General features: G+C 43.9%; 1 protein-coding gene across 3 annotated transcripts in view; it reads right to left on the bottom strand.

The window, feature by feature from the left end:
* Positions 1-639: 639 nt before the first annotated feature.
* ALKBH8 (alkB homolog 8, tRNA methyltransferase) overlaps positions 640-24,902 on the bottom strand; it is a 48,087-nt gene continuing 23,824 nt past the window's right edge. For 2 of the 3 annotated variants that reach the window (XM_066586216.1, XM_066586226.1), the window contains exons 7-12: positions 23,054-23,124; positions 13,126-13,232; positions 10,967-11,118; positions 7,293-7,552; positions 3,042-3,191; positions 640-1,212 (exon numbers count right to left, since the gene is read on the bottom strand). In XM_066586216.1, the coding sequence (XP_066442313.1) occupies positions 772-1,212; positions 3,042-3,191; positions 7,293-7,552; positions 10,967-11,118; positions 13,126-13,232; positions 23,054-23,124 (1,181 nt within the window). In that variant the 3' untranslated portion in view covers positions 640-771. The remainder of the gene's footprint in view (positions 1,213-3,041; positions 3,192-7,292; positions 7,553-10,966; positions 11,119-13,125; positions 13,233-23,053; positions 23,125-24,902) is intronic. The other variant, XM_066586235.1, reaches the window with a different exon arrangement.

Genomic DNA, 24,902 nt, shown 5'->3' with positions numbered 1-24,902 from the left:
GATAGGTTATAAATATCAATGATAGAAAACCCCTATAAATGAAGAGAGAAATTAAATGCTATTCTGTAATGTTTATGACACATACAGTTGCATCAGAATTACAGTCAACAAAGCCCTAGCTAGTCCAGGTATTTTGTGTTTTATCTCAAGCGCACCTGATGCAACTAATGAAGCCCCTGATTAGTTACATCAGGTGTGCTTGAAACAACACCTGGGTTGCAAATCTGTGCTCTTATGAAAGACTCTATTCCGGGAAAAATTCTGAGACTGCGGTAGTCATTGTGAATGACCTTTGTCTGTTGAAATTGGGAAAACACTTGTTATATTAGTTGTATTGATCTATTTAAATTGTTCTTGTTTCATTGTTTTGTGTGTTTTTTTGCAAACAGCTAAAAGTTTAAAAACTTGGTAAATAAAACTACTTTGCAATTGGGGTTGAATAATTTTGATTGCAACTGTAACTGCTCAAAAATAGACCGTTGTAAACCATTTAATATGTAGCAATAGTGTGAACCGAAAATCCTCGCACACCACATAAGTCTCATTATTCTGATACAGAGACATCATTTCTAGTGAGATCCTGCCACCTAGTGTGCGCCGACGGACGGCACTTGGACAAATTTAGTCACACAATATATACATTTTTAATCACAAATATTTTTATTAAACCATATAAAATATTAAACAACATAAATTACTGCTTCAGCCCGCACTCCTATGACATCATGGCGTCAATTTATGGGATTCTAGTTTCTTCTTCTACCTCTTGTGTCATAACTTCTCTAGAACGACGCACCAGTTTCCCTGATCGTGGTAACTGTGCCGGACGGTGACACCGGTGACTCTTGTACACAATGTCTCTAGCTCCCCTTCGCAGAATACATGATAATACCGGTGATACAATGAGCCTGGCAGCAGCTGGTGTTCCTCTTTGGCAGTAGTGGCTTCATTATTTCTAGCTTGATTGTTTGCTTTCAGATGCCAAGGAACGAGAAGGTCCTGAGAATCAAATGCAGTTCTGTTAGTGTGTATGGGAAGAGTCTGATCGGACTTGGCATCCGGGATGATGCGCTCATTAGAAGTCTTGCCTTCCTTCAGGTACTTTGACTTGTTCTTCTTGTACTCCTGCTCCATTGCCCAGACGTAAATAAGAGCTTTTCCTCCTCTTTTAAGGAGACGGATTAATTCTTGTACAGCTGCCAGTCTTCTTTCCTATAAGTAAGAAAGTTAAAAGAAACCCTGGTCAATCTGTAAGCAGCTGTATATGTAGATTACAAGATACAAAATATAGTGTGGGCAGAGGTATTGTGTGTACCTTGTATATTTTGGGTCTTTTCCTTCCCTCTTCATCATTTCTATAAGTGTTCATGTGTGCTGTGAGCTCTGGTTCATCAGAAGCCTCCTCCTGCTGCTCCCTCTTCCCCTCTCACAGCAAGAGTCTCACACAGAAGGAGACTGCAGTATCAGCCCTCCTGCTCCTGCCTGCTACTTTCCTTATTTGTGTCTTTAGGGTTTTTTGTTTACAGTATTCATGACCTGCTTATCAGTGATTGATGAGATTTCTGAGCATAAACAGAGAGCGTGCAGGCAATAAAAAAGGAAACACAGTTGCAAAAAAAAAAGGGAAGTGAACCTTTTAGAATCACCTGAATTTCTGTTTTGATTACTAATTGAATGTGGTCTAACAATTCTCTGCCATTCCAAAGGGTTCCCTTAATTTTCTTGCAACTGTACAGGCTACTGGATGAGGAGAAGGATGCCAAGCACAATCAATTAACTCCGCTTTTTTTTTCCTCCTCATTTTCAAAAAATTATACTTTTTTTTTATTTTCCCAGTGACATAGCCACATGAGGGCTTGTTTTTTTGCGGCACGAGTTGTGTTCTTCAATGGTACCATTTAATATACCATAAAATGTGTTCGAAAACTTATAAAAATTTCTAAGTGGGGCAAAATGGATAAAAAATGCAATTATGCCATTGGAGTTATGTCAAATGATGGCTCTTGTGGACAGGTATCGGCTATAAAAGATGGACAACATCCGCTGTGTATGGAGTGGGCTCGGTTCTTGCTCAGTGGTGAGGGACCCCAAACCATACCTGTGCGATACATGAACATGCCGGGTCGTTTGGGGAGAGACCTTCTATTTGTAGCAATTCTACACTGGCTGATGGCTATATTAATAGAGAATTTGATAAGGAGTTGTCTAGATAAATATTCCCATTCCTATAAGATATGCCATAAATGTCTGATCACCTGCATCAGCGCCATTTTCCTACTAGGTGGTGGGACCTACCTTCATCAGACATTTCAGACACTTAAGGCAAAGTCTAAAGAAAGTTACTCAACATGCTGTGAATTAAATATGCCAATGGGAATAATCTTTCTCCTTATGGAGACTGTCAGGTTGTTGCAGAGAGAATTATAGGCCATGCAATGCTTCCTGGGTAAAAGGTATGCAAATGCAGATGGAAAATTACCTCCACAGCACCTATTGAAGGTAGCCTACTAACGGAAAATACTCTAGCTTGGATTATATTCTCATGCCCCATTTAGACGGGACAAGAGTCATCTGAAAGACTGCATGAGCACGGACTAAATCCTTAACGTCGCTAACGCTCGTGCAGAGCGTTTAGACAGGCAGAGCTTACCGCATGATCGCGGGCTTCTAGCTCAGTGCTTCACATTCTAGATGAAGCGCTGATCGGGGAGCGTTTACACGTAACGACAAGCCCGCGATCCAACAATGTTTTTTATGTTAAAATCAGTAATAACGAATAGTGAAGAATAGTAAATATTTTTTTTGTATTTACACGGGACAATTATCGCTCAAATTCATTTGTTTGAATTAATTTTGAGCGATAATAGTCTCAAGTAAATGGCCCTTAAGTCATCTCGAGAGGCCTGTTAACACTTCAGACAATGACTTATAGGGAGACTAATTTCCAATAGGCGGCGCTACGTCGTCCAACCATTTATTATGTGTATGTATTTAGTAAATTCCTCAAGACTTATTTAAGTGAGCGCTATCATCATCTGTACCTCAGTGGCAAAGTGGTGGATCACTGCTATGGAGATACACGCATCAAATGAGCCACTTCTGAAAGGCACAGATAACGCATCACAAACGCAGGCCTCAAATTTCCTTTTTCCACAGATATCCACAAGGTTCTTACTGCGATCACAGCCGATCTGAGAGAGGAAAATGATAGTGTTATAATCCACAGCAAACAACAAGTATAGTTACTATACATCAAAGCAGTGTAGACAACCATACCACAGAAGGGTACACCCAGCCCTCCCAATCATCCCCAATGCAGTAGGACAGGCATGGAATTGTGGGGCTGTCCCACCGGATCACATCTGCCCCCCATCCCACCGCTGGTTCCTACTCCAATCTCTGAGCATTAGCAGAAGTAACCCTCATTCTTCATTACTCACTGGTGACAGTTCGGACATTGACAGCCTGGTCTACAGAGCATAACCCGATTCCTTCCCCCACGGACTGTAGACAAACTATACGTGAAGCAAGAGGGGAGAAAGGAGTTAGGATATGCTCTGTATAAGGTGCGTTGTCAGTGTCTAGACTAGCATTACTGTGTGAGTAGTGAAGAACATTACTGCTGCTAATTCACATAGACTGGAGCGGGGACCAGCCGTGGGCAATAGAACCAAGTGGAGGCACGATCAGTAAAAGGGGCCATAGAGGATTCATTTTTACTTTTTGCTGCCACAGAGGAGGCACTATTCGTGATTACACCACATATGGTTTATTACTACTTTGTGGGGCCCAAAGGAAACGATAGTACTATGGAGGGGGGACAGGACGGCTGAAAGGTTAGTTTGGCCTGTGTAGCCATTGCTGGAAGAAGTTGTCATAGTGGTCTGGGCCCAGACAGAAAAGAAAAAGCTAAAAACTTTTTCATGGGGAAGGGGGTGGTGGTGGGGGGGGTGAGTTTTACTTTGTGGCCCTATGATTAAAGGGTGCTATTACAGTGATGCAGTCACTAAGGGGGCTAATATTGTGAGGGGTCACTAACAGGCACCATTTTTGTGAGTGGACATGGTAAGGGCATGTCTCAGCATAAAAGAGACATGGTCTAATGTAAAGAAAAAATTGCCAGGGCTTGTCCCTATGTTTGTTAAAAAGTAGGGAGGTATGGATACACTAGGGAAGGATATGCCAGGGTGTACACAGCGCCACTTCCTTTTTACTTATCCAATGAATATGTTAATTTGTAGGCCACTTTCTTTAGTGTTGGCTGGTTTGAAGTTGTCCATTATTAAGGCAAAGCTATGATCAGGGACTGTAGCTTGGCTACATTGTCTGGTTGAAGTCTCAGGTGGTGTGAAACACATCCTGTATCAACAGAGGTTGATGCTACAGTTCTTTCCCTCCACCATGTTTTACACTACGGCTCTGTTTATTCTGATTGGCTGCTGAGTACTCACACAGGCTCACGCTGAAGTCAATGCATCGGGAGAAGACTTTCACTAGTGCAACATAAAATCAAGTGACAAGTTTTCCGTGGATCAGTTTCAATATGAATCCACATTAGATGGGAAAATCCAGCGATCTACGGGACTTCCAACAAGGCCGGGTCATCAGTGCTAGACCAGCCGTGGGCAGAGTTTCATACACTGCCAAACTTGTGGGGGTTTCTCATGCAACGGTGTGGAGAGTATACTAAGAATAGCATGACCAGGATAAAAAAGCATCCTGTGAATATAAACAACTCATCACCAAAAAGGGGTCAGAGGAGGATGTCAAGAATCTGTACAATCAAGGAAATTGCAGCCAGCTACAACACTGGTGCTCCAACTAGCATGTCCTTACCACGTCTCTTAGCATGGATGGACTAAAACTGCAGACAACAAGTTCCAGCACCATTACAGTACCAGAAAAACAGAAAGGAGGGATTCAAGTGGGCAAAAGAGAGCAAAAAATGGGTCACTGAGCAGTGGAAAACATCGCCTGGTCATATGAATCCAGAATTCTGTTGCCCGATGCTGATGGGAGGTCAGAATTTGGCACAAGCAGCATGAATCGATGACCCCTTCCTGTCAGCTGGTCAGTTCAGACTGGTGGAGATGAAGTAATCGTGTGGGGAATGTTTTCTTGGCACAACCTGCGTCCTCCGATACCTGTGGACGGACGCCACGATGAATTACTCAACTTCTGAAGACCAAAGAAGGTCCAACGTGCTACTAGATGAGGGTCTCGAATAAAGTGTCCATTCAGTGAAGTTCTGCGTCAGATATCAAACTTTCTGGATTACCGGATGCTGCATTAAAGGAATAAATAAAGTCAAGCGCCGACCTCTGCTGTCAGCGGAGCCCCGACTGAACGCTACTGAAGTGAATATCCCTGGATGCGGGACAGGAAGCCGTCAGGACTATTTACTGGGGAATAGCCACAAAATGAATGCCGGCAAGACGGAGCGTTTAACCAGACGGTCATGTGGAAAATGTACTTATTATGTGCGACAAGAAGGGAAAGACAAACGACCTTGAGAGTGATCCTAACACACCAAGAAATGTTAATGAATTGTAAACTAATTGAAAGGAACAAAGCGTATTACTTTGTAATTTGCATCTAAATTACATGAAATACATTTCGCAGCAGAGCCGCTTTCTGTCCTTGTCTCTGGCCACATATAAAACAGGGAAGATGACAAAGTGGGAGGGGGGTTGAGTTATGGGCCTCAATTACAGTTTATGGGAGCTGTTAATTATGGCTCAGTGGCGCTCTTTTCCGCGCCCGCTCCTTAGTCTTATTTATTTAGAAGGGATTGATGTGACAGTAAGTGATGATCGGGAAACATAAACCGCGAAAACAGGTGAAAGGAAATCTTGCAGCGGCCGGAGGGCATTATAGAATGGAGCTGGGTGACGTGTCGCTACCATTTTGAGGTACGAGTGACTTTTGGATTGCTTTTTAAGTACATTTTTTGGGAGGCGAACAAGAAAAAAATAGCAATTCCAGCGTTACGTTTTTCTATTATTTTTACAACATTCACCATACGAGATAAATAGATAAATAGCTTCATTGTTTAGGTTGTTACAGACGCGGTAATACCTATTAATTGTTGCTTTTTAATACATATTTTACAGCACAGAAAGATTTATTTTTTTTTACATGGAATTTTTTCTTTAAAATAAAACTTTACTGAACTTTTTATGATGCTGTTTTTTAGTCCCTGAAAGTAACTTGATGATGTAATCGTAGGATCGCTACACGATAGTACACTGCATTACTTATTCTACTAAGACTATGACAACAGATTTGATTCTGTGGGAGGCGGGGCCTAATGCCGCCTTTACCCGAAAATAAGACACTGTCTTAGATTAATTTAAGCAGTTAAACTATATGAAACACTCGTTCCACTGACAGTAGTTTCTCCTGTAGTAGTTTCTAAACTTGCAGGCATGGACAGTTCATTTACATCATATAGGTTAGGGGTTTGTATGGAGGGAGATCAGGTTGGGGGGGGGTCGATCCCACTCCATACAAAGCGGGTGCTGGGCTGCTAACCCCTTAAATGCCACCATCAATTCCGACATCCGCATTTAAATGCCTTGATCGCCCCCCCCCAAGGTGAGATTGTGTGGTGCCATTCGGTTGTCATGACAGCTGGAAGCCTCCTGAAAGCCCCCAGAGCTGCAATTGCAGATTGCCTATCAAGCCATGCATGTGGCATGGCTTAATAGGTTGCCTGTCAATTCGCAGTATAACTTAACACAATGGTATTCCATCATACTGTGGAAGTGATCAAACCGTTGCAAGTTTTGGAGAATGGGAGAATAAAAAAAAATATATAAAAATCAGTTTTAAAAAGTTTATTAATTATTTTAAAAAAAATGTAACCCCCCCACCATATTTTTAATAAAAGAGTCTGATTAAAAAAAATAAACATGTTTGGTAACGCTGCATCCATAAACGTCTGATCTATCAATGTAGGTCATCATGTGAATGAAGTTACCATGTAGTTTTTGCTGCAGTGTGTACACCGTAGAAACAAGACCCCTCAAAGAGGGTAGACTTTATTCTTTTTTCCCCATTTCACTCCACGTTTTTCGGTACATTATATGGTAGATTAAATAGTACCGCTGAAAAATACAACTCGTTCCGTGAAAAACAAGCCCTCAGACAGCGACATTGATGGATAAATAAGAGTTAGGATTTTTTCAAAAGTGGGGAGGAATAAACGAAATAAAAAAAGGGCCGCATGCTTAAGGGGTTAAAATGAACTTACGCTCTACATTCTTTACAAAAATCACAAGATCACTTACCATGTACAAATTCTTATGGACACCAATATATTTGCCGTTGCCACAGCCAACATCAGCCACGAGGGAGCCCGCTGATAAACTCATAAGGAAGTCGACCACCTTGGGCCACGGAGTGTGTCTTGTGCTGCTGAAATGACCAGCGATATCTTCATAGACCTTGTGGACATATTCCTTCTCCAGGGACTCCGGCTCCAAGTCACTGACCCGAGGAGGAGATTTCTTCTCTATGCCTTGTTGGCTATCACACACCGATGGAAAAGCTGTACAGACATTGAAAACCAGTGAGAATTTAAATGTGACATGTTGTGGAAAACTTTCAAATGTAATGCTTTTCATGGATGCCGAAGGTATCATCATTACATATAAAGACGAAAGCCCTCACTGACTGACTGACTGACTGACTGACTGACTGACTGACTGACTGACTGACTCACTGACTGACTCGCCAAAAGTTCTCCAACTTCCCGATGTCGTAGAAACATGAATTTTGGCACAAACATAGATTATCTCCAAAATAGGAAAAGTAATTGGGTCCCAACTCGATTATTCAATTCTAGCGCAAAAGAATTAGCGTCAAAATTTAACGTACATAATCTAAATCTCTCACTTCCCAATGTCATAGAAACTTAAAATTTGGCACGGGCATTGATTATGTCATAAATAGGAAAAGCTAATGGGTCCCAACTCGATTATTCAATTCTATGCGCAAAAGAATTAGCATCCAAATTTTACGTGCGGAATGTATTTTTCTCACTTTCCGGTGTCATAGAAACGTGAAATTTGGCACGAGCATTGATTATGTCATAAATAGGAAAAGCTAATGGGTCCCAACTCGATTATTTAATTCTATGCCCAAAAGAATTAGCATTCAAATTTTACGTACGGAATGTAATTCTCTCCCTTCTTGGTGTCATAGAAACATGAAATTTGGAACGGGCATTGATTATGTCATAAATAGGAAAAGTTAATGGGTCCCACCTCGATTGTTCAATTCTAAGCGCAAAAGAATTAGCGTCCAAATTTTATGTACGTAATCTTATTCTCTCACTTCCCGATGTCATAGAAAGCTGAAATTTGGCACGGGCATTGATTAGGTCATAAATAGGAAAAGTTAATGGGTCCCAACTCGATTATTCAATTCTAAGTGCAAAAGAATTAGCGTCCAAACTTTACGTACGGAATCTAATTCTCTCACTTCCTGATGTCATTTTATATAAAGGAAACGTCACTTGGTTACCTCCCCGTGGTGTTTCCTGGGTAACGCAGAGAACTATGCAAAATGGTGAACATATGTTTTTCCGGTATCTCTAAAGTAACCACGACTTCATAAGATTTTCCGTGTGAACACCAGATAAACACCAGTACCAAATTAACTCGGGCGAAGCCGGGTATATCAGCTAGTCATTACATATGCGTTAAGTTGTTTTTTAACCATGGTTTTCTTTATAAAGGGTTTTAATAAAATAAATGACTAATAATCTTGAAATATTCTCATGTTCACATTGGCCACTACAGTAGTCACAAAAAGTTGGCACCAAGTTTTCTGTTGATCACCAGTATGCTTCGCTGTATGAACTTGGACAATATGAGCAGAGTAATCTCATTAGCAATAGGAAGGGAGAGGGATGTAAGGACAACTCTGTTATACTGCTGGGGGCTTAAATAAAGCAGATTAGGAACACTCTATACACAAATACGGCTCGGTATACAGATTTCCTATCACTCTCTAAGGCCTCATTCACACGGGCGTATGCGTATTTGGTCCGTTAAATACTTTGTAATGTACATCGTGCATTAATTATGAGCCATACAGAAGTTATTCACTTACCTGCTCCGTTGCTAGCATCCCCGTCTCCATGGCTCCGTCTAATATCGATGTCTTCTGGCGTTTTTAGACGCGCTTGCACAGTCCGTGCTTCTGCCTGGTGAATGGGGCCGCTCGTGCCGGAGAGCTGGTCACCGCGTCGTCATCGTAGCTCCGCCCCGTCACGTGTGCCGATTCCAGCCAATCAGGAGGCTGGAATCGGCAATGGAACGCAAGGAAGGAGAAGAAAATCCACGGTGCACCATGGGAGAAGACCCGCGGTGCACCGTGGGAGAAGACCAGCGGCGCCATCTTTAAAAGAAGAAGCTGCAGAACGCTGATGCAGGTAAGCGCAATGCTATTTTTAAAAACTAACCCATGCTTTCTTTTTAACTGGGCAGAATGCGGGGGTAAGTGAAAAAAATTTTTTTTCGATTTCGCCGCGGGACAACCCCTTTAAGGCAGCAGTATGCAGTCTAGTCACACGGGCGCATCGGCGCCCATGGTACTGCAGGTAGAAGACAGCCGCAATTCAGGATGGACTTCTCTCTGCAGCGCCGAAAGAAAGAACATGTGACTGGTTTCATTGCCGGTCATGTGTTCTTTCTTCAACGCTGCGGGGAGTCGTCCGTCTTGAAGTACGGGCGTCTTCTTCCTGCAGTAAGGGCTCAGTCACACAGGCGCATCGGCGCTCGTGTATGAGTGCCGATGCGCCCGTGTGACTAAGCCCTTAAGCTCTCGCTCATGACCTGCAGGTTAAATACCCGCATGGCTCAGGTAGCCAGCTCAGGGTTGACTCAGCCTTCCATCCTTCCGAGATTGGTAAAATGAGTACCCCGCTTACTAGGGGGTAAAGATGACTGGGGAAGGCAAAGGCAAACCACACCGCAAAAACAATCTGCCAAGAAAACGTCACAATGTGACGTCGCCCTAGGAGTCGGTCACGACTCGGTGCTTGCACCAGGGGACTTTGCCTTTATACAGGAAAGAAGTGTTTTTTGCCTTCTTCTGGATCAACGCTGCAGGCTGAACTAGATGGACATATGTCTTACAAACTAAAGTTATTACGTTTGTGCCCCCAGCCAATAAAATAAATATCTCCTCCAGACTCCAATATAAACAATCACTCTCGGCCAGACTTGCATGTTTTATCAAGGGGGGATGACAGGATAGGATGATAAATGTCTGACTGCTGTGGGCCCACCATTGGAAGCCGTAAGTAAGGCCTCCTGCACACGGGCAGCTCGGACCCCGCAGCGGAGTTCAACCCGGTGCCCGGCCGGTGACCCCAGATTACCTCTCTGCCGTCTTCCTCCTCTGCTGCGAATGTGCCGGCCGGAGCGCCAGCGCACATGCGCAGTACAGAGGACGCTGTGCCGTCGCTATGGCGATGACATGGCTCCTTCGACCATTCTGCAATAATGATTGCAGAATGGCCGTTGGAAGGATGGCTTCTATTGACTTCAATGGAAGCCAGCCATGTGTAGCCCGCAATCGATTTCCACTCATGGGCAGGAAATTGCGTATGCTTAAAGCATGCTATGGGCTGGCTTTGCTGCAGAATCCGGAGGCGGAATCCCACTCCGGATTTCGCTATGCAAATCCGTCCCGTGTGCAGGAGGCCTTAAGAAGAATTTGAATGGAGCACTGGTGGAGCATGCACCCTACTGCTCAATGGTGCTGATGGAAATCACTGTGACTGTGCAATGAGGAATAAAGGGGGGCTTGGGACTCCTGATGTCCTCCAGAACCGGAGACGCCCCATCTAAGACATCCACCTACCCTATTAATGGAGAAGTTTTGTCTTTCTGGGACAAGCCCTCGACTATAAAAATAAAATTCTGAAAACTAATTCATAGGTGAGACTTACTGCATTGACACGGGCCGTGTCTGACTTTCCTAAATGTAAAGGATGTCCTGGTGCCCCTCTTGCTAAGGGTTAGCTCCTCTGTGTTCCCGCTGACTGTTCCAACTTTCTGTCCTTCTGCTACTTGAATAACATCAAACTTTCTTGGAGTGATGCTGGAAGAAGCCAAAGTTCAGTAATTATACAGCAAGGATGAGGCCGAAGTGGGTTTAGCAACAACAAGCGAGTGTGACAATCAAGAGCTCTGGAGAAGCGCTGTTTCTGAGCGGGCTCGTGGCGTCACGGCCATTACTCAAAGGAGAAAATTGTTTTGCTATTGAAAAGTAAATGAAGTGGAAATATCCATAAATAACTAATGAACTGTCCGGTCAACCGACGTCGGCTCCTAGTGGAGCCTATACTCGTGATATGAACTGGAGTTCATGACTGGTGTCTTCAAGGCGTTCTCCGGCAAAACTCTCATTTCCCTGTCATCCACGAGGCGAGATGAATCTATAGAGGGGATGGAAACTGTTCATTTAGTCACAGGAGTGAGTGTGACACTAAGGGTGAAGCGCAATCTGGCCAAAACCTGGAACCAAGGAAGAAGAACAGGAAAGAATATTAACCCGTTTAGGACCAGCCACCGTAAATTTACAGTGGCTGGTCCTGGGCTTAGGGCACCGCCGATGGTCCCCAGCCCACCAACCTCTGAGGATAGGGCTCAACACTATTTCCCTAGGAAACCCATTTAACTATAGATTAAGACTAAGTTTGTTTTGTGAAATAATTCTGTAAGTAGCAAAATTCTTCTTCTTTAACAGTGGTTCTTCTAAAGCGGAAAAACGGAAAATAAAAATATCAATTTTTAACCCCACCGCTGAAGCCCTGATATCACGCTTGCCTGTGTGAAATTAGCATTAAGGTGATATTACAGAACTGCTTGCGTTTTCCCGACAATTGCTGGGCTTGAACTGTAAGTGCAGATTGAGCCCGGTAATTGTCAGGCTGCTGTGAGCGCTCATATAATACCTGTATGAACACAGTACTTTTTATTTTCGCTCCTGAACAATCAGTCCGATTTTTCTTTATGTGCGACTTTCCTGCGTTTTAGCAATTGTCTCCTGTTTTACATGCATATTATTTTTTATTTATGGATCCCATGGTCATATACATTATAAACAGATTACATTCTCATCATTTGAGTGCAATCATTTTTTTAAAAGCACCTGTAGACTTGAATGGGCAATTCTTGTACAAAAAAAACACACTAAAAGAGGACATGCTGCGATTTTATTTTTTTTTGCTCAGTCTATTTGTCCGAGTAAGAAACATCCCATGTAGATATCCCTATTCAAATGAATGTGTTCCATGGCAGTGGAATTTCTGACCGATTCTTTCGGTCTGAAAACTGCATGGAAAGCATGTCTGTGTGAATATAACCTTATTTGCATATATTTTTCAGAGGAGCATGCGTGGCCTTATAAGTCTTATCACTAGAGATGAGCGAGGACCAAAACGTGCTCGTTATTTGAGTTGAGTTTTTCGTAATATTCGAGAGCTCTATTCGAGTAACGAACCCCATTGAAGTCAATCGGAGACCTCCCTCTCAGCCAGCCAGCCACATACTGCTGTGGACGTGCGGACGCTGGCATGTCACAGCAGGAAGTGGTAATGCAGTGAGGGGTCAAAACAGGGTGCGGTTGAACTCGGCATGGTACTCGCTCGAGTAACGAGCACCATCAAGTATGCTAATACTCGAACAAGCATCAAGCTCGGACGATCATGTTCGCTCAACTCTACTTGTCACTCATCTTCTAGGTGCTCTCCTTAAGTAGTGATGATAACCCTTCCCAAACCACATCATAGACCTCTCATTAGCCAAGCCAGACTCCTACTGCACACTGATGAGGGGCAAACGCCCCAAAACTGCTGTCTGTGTATGGATTCTGGCTTGTGGTCAATTCTCAATCGTTGTTTTAAAGACTTGTTTAAAGGGTCTAACACTGATTTGAAGGAATGCTGCCATCCAATAGGTGGCGACGTAGAGGCATTGTTCCATCTTCCTTAGTTTGAAGAAAAGCATTCAAAAGTTCAGCAAGAAAAAAGACTTGTGGAAGGAAGCAAGAAGCTGTGATAATGTCCAATGACACTCAGAACCCCGATCAATGTCACATACATACCCGTGTGTCCACAGATATCTAGATTCTCCACTCATCACCAGCACGCTGCGCTGCGGCACCATCACTGGGACGGTAGTGCCATCGGGATGCCTGAAGTCTATAACAATCTGCAAATAAATGAGGTTACTCAGCTGAGTTTTTCACGTGATTTTTCTAATGTGGTTTACCAGATTACACAGGGAAGGATAAATCCACTCAAGTGTTTCAAAGTCTGTTCAAACAGAAGATAAAACAGCGGAAGAACTAAGAATTCGGTCATCTCTTAATATTTGACGAAAAGATGAAGCTTTGATTTGTTTTATTTGCAATTGGGAATTTTAAAGAGGTTATCCAGCCTTTAAAAATTGGATGTCGTATCCTAAGGATAGTCCATCAATATCTGATCATTTGGGGTCCGCGGATCATCTGATCCTCCGGGCCACTGTCAGTGCAGCAGAGCCGGACGTCTGCATCGGTGGTTAGAGCTGGACGTGTAATAGAAGGCTTCCCTCCCACTGATCGGTGGGGATCCCGAGTGGTGGACCCCTTGCCGATCAACTATTGATGAGCTATCCTGAATGCAAAGGGTTAAATTTGCAGTCAATCTGCAGCATTTTCACAACTAAATACATGACGAAAAACCGCACTATTTGGCTAAGGATAGTCGGCTATGTACTCGCTGGGAGAACAAAGCCTTATAGGCATTTTCCACTACTTAAAATTGCTTCACAGCCACTCTGTCTTCCTGGTTGCTGCTGACCAGGACATGTGACAGCTGCAGCCAATCATGGTCTGTAGACAGTCACTGTTGTGGCTAGTGATTGGCTGTAGCAGACTTTTACGTGATCACCATTATCCATTGCATAACGGCGATCAGGTGACAAGGAACCACATACTGCGGCCCCGTTATGTCTCCCGACTCTCGGCTACCTTTGGTAGCCAGTTGCAGGAAGACTGTAATTTTTCTGGGCAATCCTTGACTTTTGCGCATGCGTCTGCGACTATGCTGCCAGGCGCATGTGCCGAAGTCGGGGTAAGGTCCACGAATACAGATCCTATCTGGGTACAAATCCATAAAGGGGAGATGAAACGTTATCTTTGTAAACTTTTTTTTTTTTTTACACTTTTGAACTTTCCATGATCACTGATCCAATGGATAACAGTGATCATGTGACTGGGTATCGGATACAGCGGTCCTCAGTCACATCACCTTGCACTCGGCTATCTTTAACAGCCGGGTGCAGAGGAATTTAAAATTTGCCAGGCTCTCAGGCCTTCTGCGCATGCACGCCACATCGGTGCATGCGCAGAAGCCCATGGCAGGTCCCGATCGCCGGGGGACATCATGGAGGACTGGGTGAGTATTTTCCCCTCCCCTCATGGATCCGATCCATGAGAGGAGAGATGAAACTAACTTTTTTTTCACTTTTCCGTGATCGCCGTTATGATATCTCTTACCTCTTGGCTCCCTTCAGGAGCCAGATTTCAAATTTGCCGGGGCACCCAGCCTTCTGCGCGTGACGTCATACATTGTGATATGTTAATACTTATTGGGGCTCCTTTGGCCCTGATGACATTGGATACTCTCCATGGTATACCTTCTACTAACATCTGATACACTTCAGTTGGAATTTCCCTACATTCATCCTGCAAAGCGAGGCACTGTTCATATTTCCTGATCAGATGTTCCAGTTCGTCCCAAAGATGTTCAGTTGGGTTCAGGTCGGGATTGTGTGCAGCTGTTCAATCGTGGAACATCCATATCCTCAGACCAAAGTAAACCAGTGTTGGGTTTGTGACAAGGCACGTTGTCTTGTTGGAAGTATGGCTGACCATTCCCAGAGTATTGCCACATTGTCGGCAGTACATTATTGTCTAGAATGTCAAGATACACCTCCGTGTTCATGGTTCTAGTCACTATAACCAATGCACCAAGACCATGTAATGTAAAACATCCCTGACCATAAGAGAACTTCCGCCCTGTTGGCACAACACACTCAGGCAAAAGCTGTTCCTCAGGATCCTCCACAACCCGGTACCAGCATCTGTTTTGAAGATGGAGTAGTGTGATTTGATATTCCATACTACTCATTGCGCCACTTTAAAAGGGCCAATGTATCTAATTTGAGAGAACTTGCCAGACATTTGCAGGATGAATGGAGGGAAATACCAGCTGAAATTTATCAGATGTTAGTAGAAAGTATGCCATGGAGAATATTCAATATTATTAGGGTCAAGGCAGCCCCACTAAGTATTAGCATACGTAGCTAAATGCTACTTTTGCTTCATGCTCAGGCGTCCCATTACTTTTGGTAGGATAGTACACTACATATTGGGGACTTTGGCTCTTTAAACGGCTTTTTTTTAGGTGTTCTGCTTTCCAGTTACTAACGCTCAGCTCCTGGCATCAGGAGGAACACAGAAGAGGAGCACAAAGAGCATCTGCATTAATAACTTCTGCATTAATAATGTACCAGAAAATCTCTACAAAGTACTTGTGAAATATTCATCTCCCTCCCATCACAGTGTCACAACATTGGCGCTTTGTGCCTCGATGTGGAATCTGGACAGTTCTAAGTCATAGAAGTGAATTCCGAATTGTCCCCTATCCCCACAATCAGGAGCTTTCGGTCTTCAGCATCCAAAGCAGATGTAGGGCTGCCGCCCGCCCTCCTCCTCCGCTGCTTGTATGGGATTGGTATTGCTGACAAAGACCGCAAATCAGCCCCGGGTTCATTTCTGCTTTCCGTTAGCAGCAGACATTGTAAATTTTATATATCCAAATCTTGTACTTCTCAAAGTGTTCCATAGAGGGTGAGAAAGGCTTTATCAACAGCGACAGATAAAGAAGAACAAACACATGGCTGCTGGTTATTATGCAGAAGTGGAATATTAATTCTGTATGTCTATTCAGTGATTTGCAACCTGCGGCCATGTACCGCTCTCTGGCACCCACAAGCTATCATGGCCCGGTGGTAGCTATTCAACAGCTGCAGGGCCTGGGCTGCAGACCAGTAGCGGACAGAATATGTAATGGGGCTGCAGATGTGGGGAAAGTACAACTCACAGCAACTCCGATGCAAAGATGATGCCCGTGCATGATGAGAATTTTAGTTCTACAAAGCAGAAGGGTCTGAGGTGGCAGATCAGTACTGCACAAAATGCTATAGAAGTGTGCTAAAGAAAAGCAATGGGATAAAATAGACTATCCTCCCAAAAGTAACTGGACACCTGCGCGAATAGGAGTATTTATTTCCATATGTTGGTACTTAGTGGGGCTCCTTTGGCCCTAATGACATTGGATACTCTCCGTGACATACTTTCTATGAATGTCCGATATGCTTCAGCCAGAATTTCCCTCCACTCATCCTGCAAACATCTGGTGAGTTCTCTCAAAGGAGATGTATCAGCCCATTTACAATGGTGCAAGGAGCGTCGTCATTGGACAGTTGAATAATGAAAGAATGTTCTATGGAGTGATGAATCATGCTGCTCCATCTTCACATCAGATGGATGTACCCGGATGTGGAGGACTCCTAGGTCTGCCTAAGTTATGCTTTACCTGGCATGGTCTCTGTCCGTTGGTTATAGTGGCAAGAACCATGAACACGGAGGTGTACCCTGACATTCTAGACAATAATGTGCTGCAAACAATGTGGTAATACTCTGGGAATGGTCAGCCATACTTCCAACAAGACAACCTGTCTTGTCACAAATCCAACGCTGTTTTCTGTTGGTTTGACGACATGGATGTTCCACAATTGGATTGGCTGCACAGAGTCCAGACCTGAACCCTTCTGAACATCAACTGGAACGTCAGGTCAGTAAACATAAACTGCACCTATTTTCTTTGAGAGAACTGACCAGACATTTGCAGGATGAATGGAGAGAAATACCAGCTAAAGTGGGTCAGACATTAGTAGAAAGTATGCCGCAGAGAGTAGCCAATGTTATTAGGGCCAAAGGAGCCCCACTAAGTACTAACATATGGAAATAAATACTACTTATAAATTTTCAGGTGTCCAATTACTTTTGGTAAGATGGTACACAGGAAATGCAAGGTCATTTTGGGCTAAAAGAGTGATGATGATGATAGGAGTGCACCCTCTGTACAGTGGAGCTGATTGATGGAGTAGAAACAGAGGAACCATTAAGAACTAAGCCATCACGGTTCAGGGTCACATAATAAATTTTTTTTCAGACCATTGAATGAAATGACTTGTAAAATGACAACAACCTTTGTGAACCAGAAATGTGCTCAGTACAATTTTCACTTTCCTTCCCCCATAGTATTACTGTGTACTACTGAAGGCCTATTTACACACACAGATATCTTTCAAAAGATTGAAAGATCAGCGATAGTTTTGCATAATGTACTAATAGGCACTAATTGCTATTAGTACTTTATTAGCTTCATTTGCATGCAAATGAGCTTGTGGAAGATGCTACAGAACTTAGCAGGAGGTCTGAGCTCTGTAATTAGCTCTATTGTTCAGCCACTGGCTCTCCGTGGAGAATTCAGCACCATGGACAGCAGACACATCCTGCAGTTCTGCTTATCAGCTGTTCTGCTGGAGGGGCTGAGAACTGAGACAAAGCAATCAGCTGTTATCCGCTCTTCCCTGACAGAACATAGCCCGCCCACCTGCTTATCAGCTGTTCTGCCAGTGGTGAGGTTGAGAACTGAGAATGGCTGTAATAATGTTATCAGCTGTAATCAGCTCCCCGTGGGCAGAACACAGTGTGCGGTCCTGCTTATCAGCTGTTCTGCTGAATGACGGTTTTCAAGCAGAACTGCAAACTGTCGTTCAGCCAAACAGTGAAAAAAAGGCACATTTAGGCTGACTGTCCATGGGCATTACGGAATCCCGCGGCGGATCTCTGCTGCCCGTAAGCAGGAGCCGGAAGACAGACCTCCGCTGTCAGCCTATCTGACAGATAGGCTGACCGCAGAGAATCGCGGCAAATCACAGCATGCTGCGATTTGCCATCCACAAGCAGAGAGTCGCAACGTTTCTCCGCTCGCGGACAGGGGGAAGCGCTCTTCATAGCAACACTATGGAGAGCGTTCACTGTGTTCCCTGCGGCCGGATTATCGACGCGGGGAAAGCAATTCAAACCCATCCGTGGACAGACAGCCTTAGACACAATGATTAGCTCAAAAGACTGCTTCTGAGCGATAATCGTTGTGTCTAAATGGGCCCAAGGGCTCTTAGCTCTGTCCATCCTCATCTGCTGCCTCTCCACTCTCTCCACCATGCTCCCAGTGTACTACCATAGCCTGTCTCAGAGACTGTAACCTCTGGTGTGGATGCAGTTATTCAGAGGACTACAAAGTATAGGAAACTGTGCAGTTCTACTTTATAATTTGTGCAGTCCTATGTATAACAGGGGTTGTTATTAGGAAACCGTCATAAAGTTATCCCATGTCCACAGGATAATGATCTGATCGGTGGGGGTCAGACCACTAGGACCCCCATCAATCTTGAGAACGAGGGTCCTGAAGGTCCCTGAATGAATAAAGTGGTGGTCATACATGTCCTCTGCTCCTCCATTCATTTTAATCCGACTGCTGGAGATAATCAACTACAACTGCTCAGTTATCTCCAGCAGTCTCATGGCAATGAATGAAGCAACAGCATGTATATGTGACCGACACTCCATTCATATGAGACCTCCAGGATTTCCATTCTTGGGATCAGTGGTTGTCACAGGGGTTGGACCCTGACCAATCAGATAAAGGATAATTTAAAGTAGCCCACTTGATTTGGGTCAAACGTCTGTCCTGGGACGGGAGGGTGGATATTACCTTTACTTGATATTCTGCTCTTTCCAGTATTACGCTGGTACCTCATTTCTGGACAACCAAGATGGTCGCCAACATCTTTGGAGCACCTAATAACCCATATTGCATTGATAGTGTTAAAACTACCATTGCGCTATACCAACTCTGTGATTGGTCATCGCTGCTCATGAGATCAGCGCTGGCCAATCACAGGACAGTGCATAATCTAATGGATGACTGAAAACAGGACCTGGAACCAGTGGATTGGAGAAGAGGCAGAGAACAACTATATAACTAGACCCCTCTTCTCCTTTGATCACGGGACAGAATTTTGCCCCGAAATTGGTAGGTCGCTTTAATTACTGTGTTTCCCTGAAAATAAGACAGTGTCTTATATTAATTTTTGTTCAAGGTGGTTTAACTTTTTTACATGCATAGCTGCCTGGACACTATTTAAATTGACCTTTTTAATAAACTGTTAGCAGGGCTTAATTTTGGAGTAGGGCTTATATTTCAAGCATCCTCAAAAAGCCTGAAAAATCATTTTGCATACTCAAAAATTCTGGAAAATCATGCTATGTCTTATTTTCAGGGTATGTCTTATTTTCAGGGAAACAGGGTATAAAGTATGACTTCTATTATTGCATCCACACCATGGGTGGCAAACTCAGACGGGCCATGGTAATGCAGTATGGGCCTTGTGGGAAGAAGCAGCCCGGGAATGTGATGCTAACCAGGAAATCAACCCCACAGCCTGCATATGCTGCACTCGGCGGTCCATGAAATACTCTACGTGACTTTCTCCAGGCCCAGACATCACCTTGTCCCTTTAAATCTCTGCTCAATGAAGCATTTGCAGCCATAACATTTTGATTCTGATGAAAGTTAATTAGTTTGCAAATATTAAACAGGAGAGAATGAGGAAATGGTATTTATCTCTGCTGCTTTCCGTGTGAATTTTAGCAGTGTATCATTTCCCAATTACTGAAATGAGATGGCAAACACAATGATAATTTCATGTTCACCCACCGGTAATAAACATCATACTTGCTGGAGCATAGGAACTCATTTCAACTTTAGACTGAGTTTGAATGAGGAGAAGAAGAAAAAAAGCTAAAAGTTTGAATAAAACTGTTAGTGGGAAGACTTTAATAATCATTTGTTACAAAGTGCAAGAAAAACCAATATAAATCCCATGAGCCCATGTGCCGTTCATATGCTGAATGGCCACCTTAGCGTGGTTTCACATCTGCGTTGGGACCTTCGGGCTCAAAACACTAGAAGAAAAAGCGCTGCGTGCACTGCTTTTTCTTCCGGCTAAAAGCCGGGAGCCGAGCGGACAGTAACGGACCCCATTGTAGTCAATGGGGTCCGTTCTGGGCTGGTTAGTTCCAACATAAGACGGATCCTGTTCGGTCACGAGGATTCCCCTTTCCTGCTCCGGAACCTCCAACGCAGATGCCAAACTACCCAGAAAGCATCCAGCGAAAGAGGACCCTGTGGATGTAATCTATTTGTTGACCAAAGGGGTCAGAGGAGGATGTCAGGAATTGTTCTAAGAAACAGGCACTGCACAGTCAGACAAACTGCTGCTGATTACCATGCTGATTGGTGCAACTAATGTGTCTGAGAGCACAACTCATCGTCTCTTAGCACGGATGGGATGTAACAGTAGACGACCAGTTCCAGCGCCATTGTGTCTAAGAGAATCAGAAAGATGAGATTCCAGTGGGCAAAAGAGTATAAAAATTGCATCATTAAGCAGCGGGAAAACATCTCTTGGTCAGAAGAATCCAGATTATTGTAGCCCGGTGCTGATGGGAGGTCAGAATTTGAAGCAAGCAGCAAGAACTGATGACCCCTTCCTGTCAGCTGGTCAGAGGATACATAAAGAAATCTACAAGAAGCTTCCTGTCCGAATGGGCCGATATTCCTGCAAAACGAGTTCAACACCTAATGGAATCTACGTCACGATGAAGTGCGGCTGTTTTGAAGGCCAAGAGATCCAACGTGCTACTAGATGGGGGTCTCTAATAAAATACCCATTCAATGAATATGTCTTAGGAAAATGGTAGCAGAGCCCTTTTTTTCTCTATACCTGCTATGGACACATCTGAGAGGAGGGTCTTAGACATCAGCTAAAGCTTGTTACAATTAAAATAGAACGTCCTACTTTAGGAAATTTCCTCAGGGCATTTTGAATAGTAAGGACTTATTTATACCGAATGACCTTTTGGGCACAGAAGACCAACCGGTCATCGAATGGATGGAGTGGGGAGTGGGCCAGAGATCGTTCCGGCCAGCCCGACTCCATTCACAGTCATGCCAGGTGGCACTGGTTCAGTAAGTGCTGGTATCTGTCCTGGGTTAGGGTTGACCATGCACTATTGACCGTAGTCCACAGTTCATCTTCATTACAAGGCTGTGGGGTGGCGTTCACTCAACGTCCAATCGTGTCCCACAGATTCTCGATTCAAAAGAGACCTGGGGATCGAGCTGGCCAGGAAAAGCAAGGCATGCCTGCTGATGTTCACTGTATTGGGATGTGCGTTATCCTGCTGGAAAATGGCGTTGGGTACGCCCTGAGGATATAGTAATGTAACAGGCTGCATAACTCCATCAACATAACTGCTTGCTGTCAATGTGCCCATGATGTGCAGTAGAGGTGATCAGAGGTTGATGCTGATGGCACCTCAAACCCTGACCTCATAATGACTATGCTCCAACATGGCAGAAGGACCAACCAGATTGCCATGTCACCTTCAGATACTTGCTCGGACTCAGGGGCGTAACTATAGGGAATGCGGTTGCACCCGGGCCCAGAAGCCTTAGGGGGCCCACAAGGCCTCTCTTCTCCATATAGGGAGCCCAGTACTAGGAATAAAGCATTATAGTTGGAGGTCCTGTTACAGGTTTTGCTCAGTGATCATCATTGCCGAGACAGAATTGTCATTAGTCACTGAACACCAACATGGTGTGTAATCATAGTGGTATTCCATCGGCAGTAAACCCTACAATGAGTTTTAACCCATTAACACCCAGAATGTATATATGCGTCCTGAGTTCGTGGGGTTCATATGGAGCGGGATCAGGAGCCAAGCCCAGTCCACACGTTGCCGATGTAAGCTGTATTTGACAGCTGACACCCGGCTTCAACAGCCACAAAAAGTATTCGCGCTAATCGCAGCTGTTAACCCTTTCCAATCCACTGTCAGACATCCTCAGACATTCTGATTGAAGGCTGTACAGCTTCCGATGTCGGAAGACGTCCGTCAGGGTATTCTTACTGTATATTACTGGCTGCTCTGTTGTCGGCAGATGGCACCATTATATAATGGCAGAAAGAGAAAGCCCCCTAGGAAACCCTGAATCCAAAATTGGATTATAAAGGTTTAAATGTTAATTTAATTTATTGTCCCAGTCTTTGGTATCGCTGTGTCTATAAAAGTCTGATCTATGAAAGTAACGCATTATTTATCTCACATGGTGAACGTCCTCAGGAAAAAAAACACAATATCTGAATGGCACTTTTTGTCACCTTGTCTCCTTGAAAAACTTATTAAAAAGGGATCAAAAAGTTGTATGTACTCCAAATGGTACCAATAGAAACAACAGGTTGTCCTGCAAAATCAAGCCCTCACACCCCCTATATCGATAGAAACATTTTAAAACGTGACGGCGGTCAGAGGATGGCTGCAGAAAACTATTTTTTTTGAAGTAGTACAGCAAAAAATAAAAAAAAGAAAATAAAATTTGGTACAGTCGTAACCGTACTGACCCACATAATAAAGTTATCAAGTCAGTTTTGCTGCAGCATATACGCCATAAAAATAGGATATCCGAATTGTGTTTTTTCTCTATTTAACTACTTAAAAAGGTTTCTAAGTTTTCCAGTACATTATAAGGTACATTAAAAAGTACAACTAAAAAATACAACTGGTCCCGAAAAATAATAAGCCCTCAGACAGCTACGTCGATGGATAAATAAAAGTTATGATTTTCTGAAAATGGGGGGGAACAAAAAACAAAAATGAAACAAAAAAGGGCCGCATCATTAAGGGGTATCAGATGTACAGAACTGTCTAACGGGGCGACTCCTTTTGTACGAGCCCATAAATAGAGAGCGCATTCTGAGTAGAAATACAGTTTACGGTTTGTTGTTACCTCGGATCCCAAGCTCAAAGAGAGGATTCCATCTTCAAACGCAGAATGGGTGTCAATATGCGGTGGAATACCTAGAAGACAGTGAGGCTGTAGCAATATGGTCCGTTAGATGGTACCCTAGGGTCTTACTGATTACACGTTATTGGGCAAAGACAAGCAAAATAAATAATCAAAAAGGTTAAAAACAAAGCTATAGACAACCATGTGGTCCTTCTTGACCAATCAGCATTCATTGCATGTGGAACGGAGTGCGACTGCTCCCTTCTACAGCTGAGGCATACCGCAGGCCTGCACTGGAGAACGGGGCAGGCACTGTTTGTATATGTTCTGCTGTCACATTCAGTCTAAAGGATGAGGCGAGTAAGTTAAGATCACATGCTCGACAGACGTGACTTCTTGACCGCTGCAGGCTTCTGGTCACATGACCCAGGGATACAATGCTGGTCAAAGGAAGGAGCCAAAATAAATTGCCACTGGCAAGTTACTTGTATAATGCCCACTAAAGCATCGGCCCAGATTTTAAATTAAAAGGACAACCCCTTTAAGGCTGAGATCACATGACCTGGCCAAGCCACACCCACTGATGGGACCAATGGCTTCGTATTTTCCCATCAAAATCATGCAGCCATTGGCTGTTGGAAGTAGCTGCGGTTTGAATGCATGCGGTCAGAAGGCCCATGTGTCCTCAGCCCTACTACTCTAATCTAACGAGGTCCGTCACCATGATACGTGCCCTTTAAGTTTCCATAGATTTAGTACAGTATGGTGCCAGGTCTAAGGAGCTGTGGAAAGTATGGACTCACAGGATGTAAAAAGTTTATACTTTACTTCCAGTTATATAAAACTTCTGACACGCTGCTTTGACAAATCCAAAGTTTACATCAGTGATGGCGGCTGCGTTGGGACTCCTCCTTCCACATTTCAGGTCTGAGATCTCAGAGATAAAGGGGTTATCCCATAATCTAGGGTTATCCCCTATCCTTTTAATGGGACAGCCAGTGATAGCTGAGTATAAACCCTCGTCAATCTTTCTCTCTGCCAATGGACACTGTGTAGTGCTTCATTTCTCCTGTGGGGGCACTGCACGGAAATGTAATACTTTCTGCCAGGTTTCCCCGCAGAAAGGCAAAGGGGGGGGGTCACACTGTTTTTCGTCAAAGATCTCTCAACACTCAGCGATGTATGTATCGGTACAGCCTTTGCACATCAGACATACACCAGGCTTATGTTCTAGTAACTTCTCTATAATGAAGTTGTTCTTGGAGAAAGCATTGTATTCTCCTTTTTAAGAAATGGATGGAAGCAGATGCTAGTAGTCTCTGAAGCATGTAGGGTTGGGTTTACAGCACCCTCCGCAGACCACGGCCTTTACAGATGTCTTAAAAATATTCTACGGGGGCATGCTGCATTTCCCATAATACAACTGGGGCAGACAGAGCGCTGGCAAAAAGGACTATCATAATGCCACTGCTGCTAATACAGGCAGGAAACACCACTGCGCTATACCGCTTTCTGCCAGCAGAGGGCTTTAACGCTGATCACACTCAGTCGATCAGCAGGTTGTGAATCTCTCTTGATGGGGACACGGATCTGATTTGCTCAGAAGGCTGTGAAACGGATCCTTTTCTCTGCCTACCAGAAGATGATTTCGGTTTCCTTTGGATACTCCCCTCATATATGACAGGACACGAGAGGTGAACCACTCGTATATTTAGGGCGGCTTCGCATGGGTGTATTTTCAGGTGTATTTGAGCACGCAATACGCAGAGAATAGAACCAATTGATATCAACTTGCTCTATTTTTGTGCAGATTTCCGCGCCAAGATTCCCCATCAAAGTCTATGGCATG

The sequence above is a fragment of the Eleutherodactylus coqui genome, chromosome 1, assembly GCF_035609145.1.
Source record: "Eleutherodactylus coqui strain aEleCoq1 chromosome 1, aEleCoq1.hap1, whole genome shotgun sequence".
Taxonomy (NCBI): domain Eukaryota; kingdom Metazoa; phylum Chordata; class Amphibia; order Anura; family Eleutherodactylidae; genus Eleutherodactylus; species Eleutherodactylus coqui.
The sequence above is the reverse complement of the archived record's forward strand: the minus strand, read 5'-3'. Positions and strand labels throughout refer to the sequence as shown.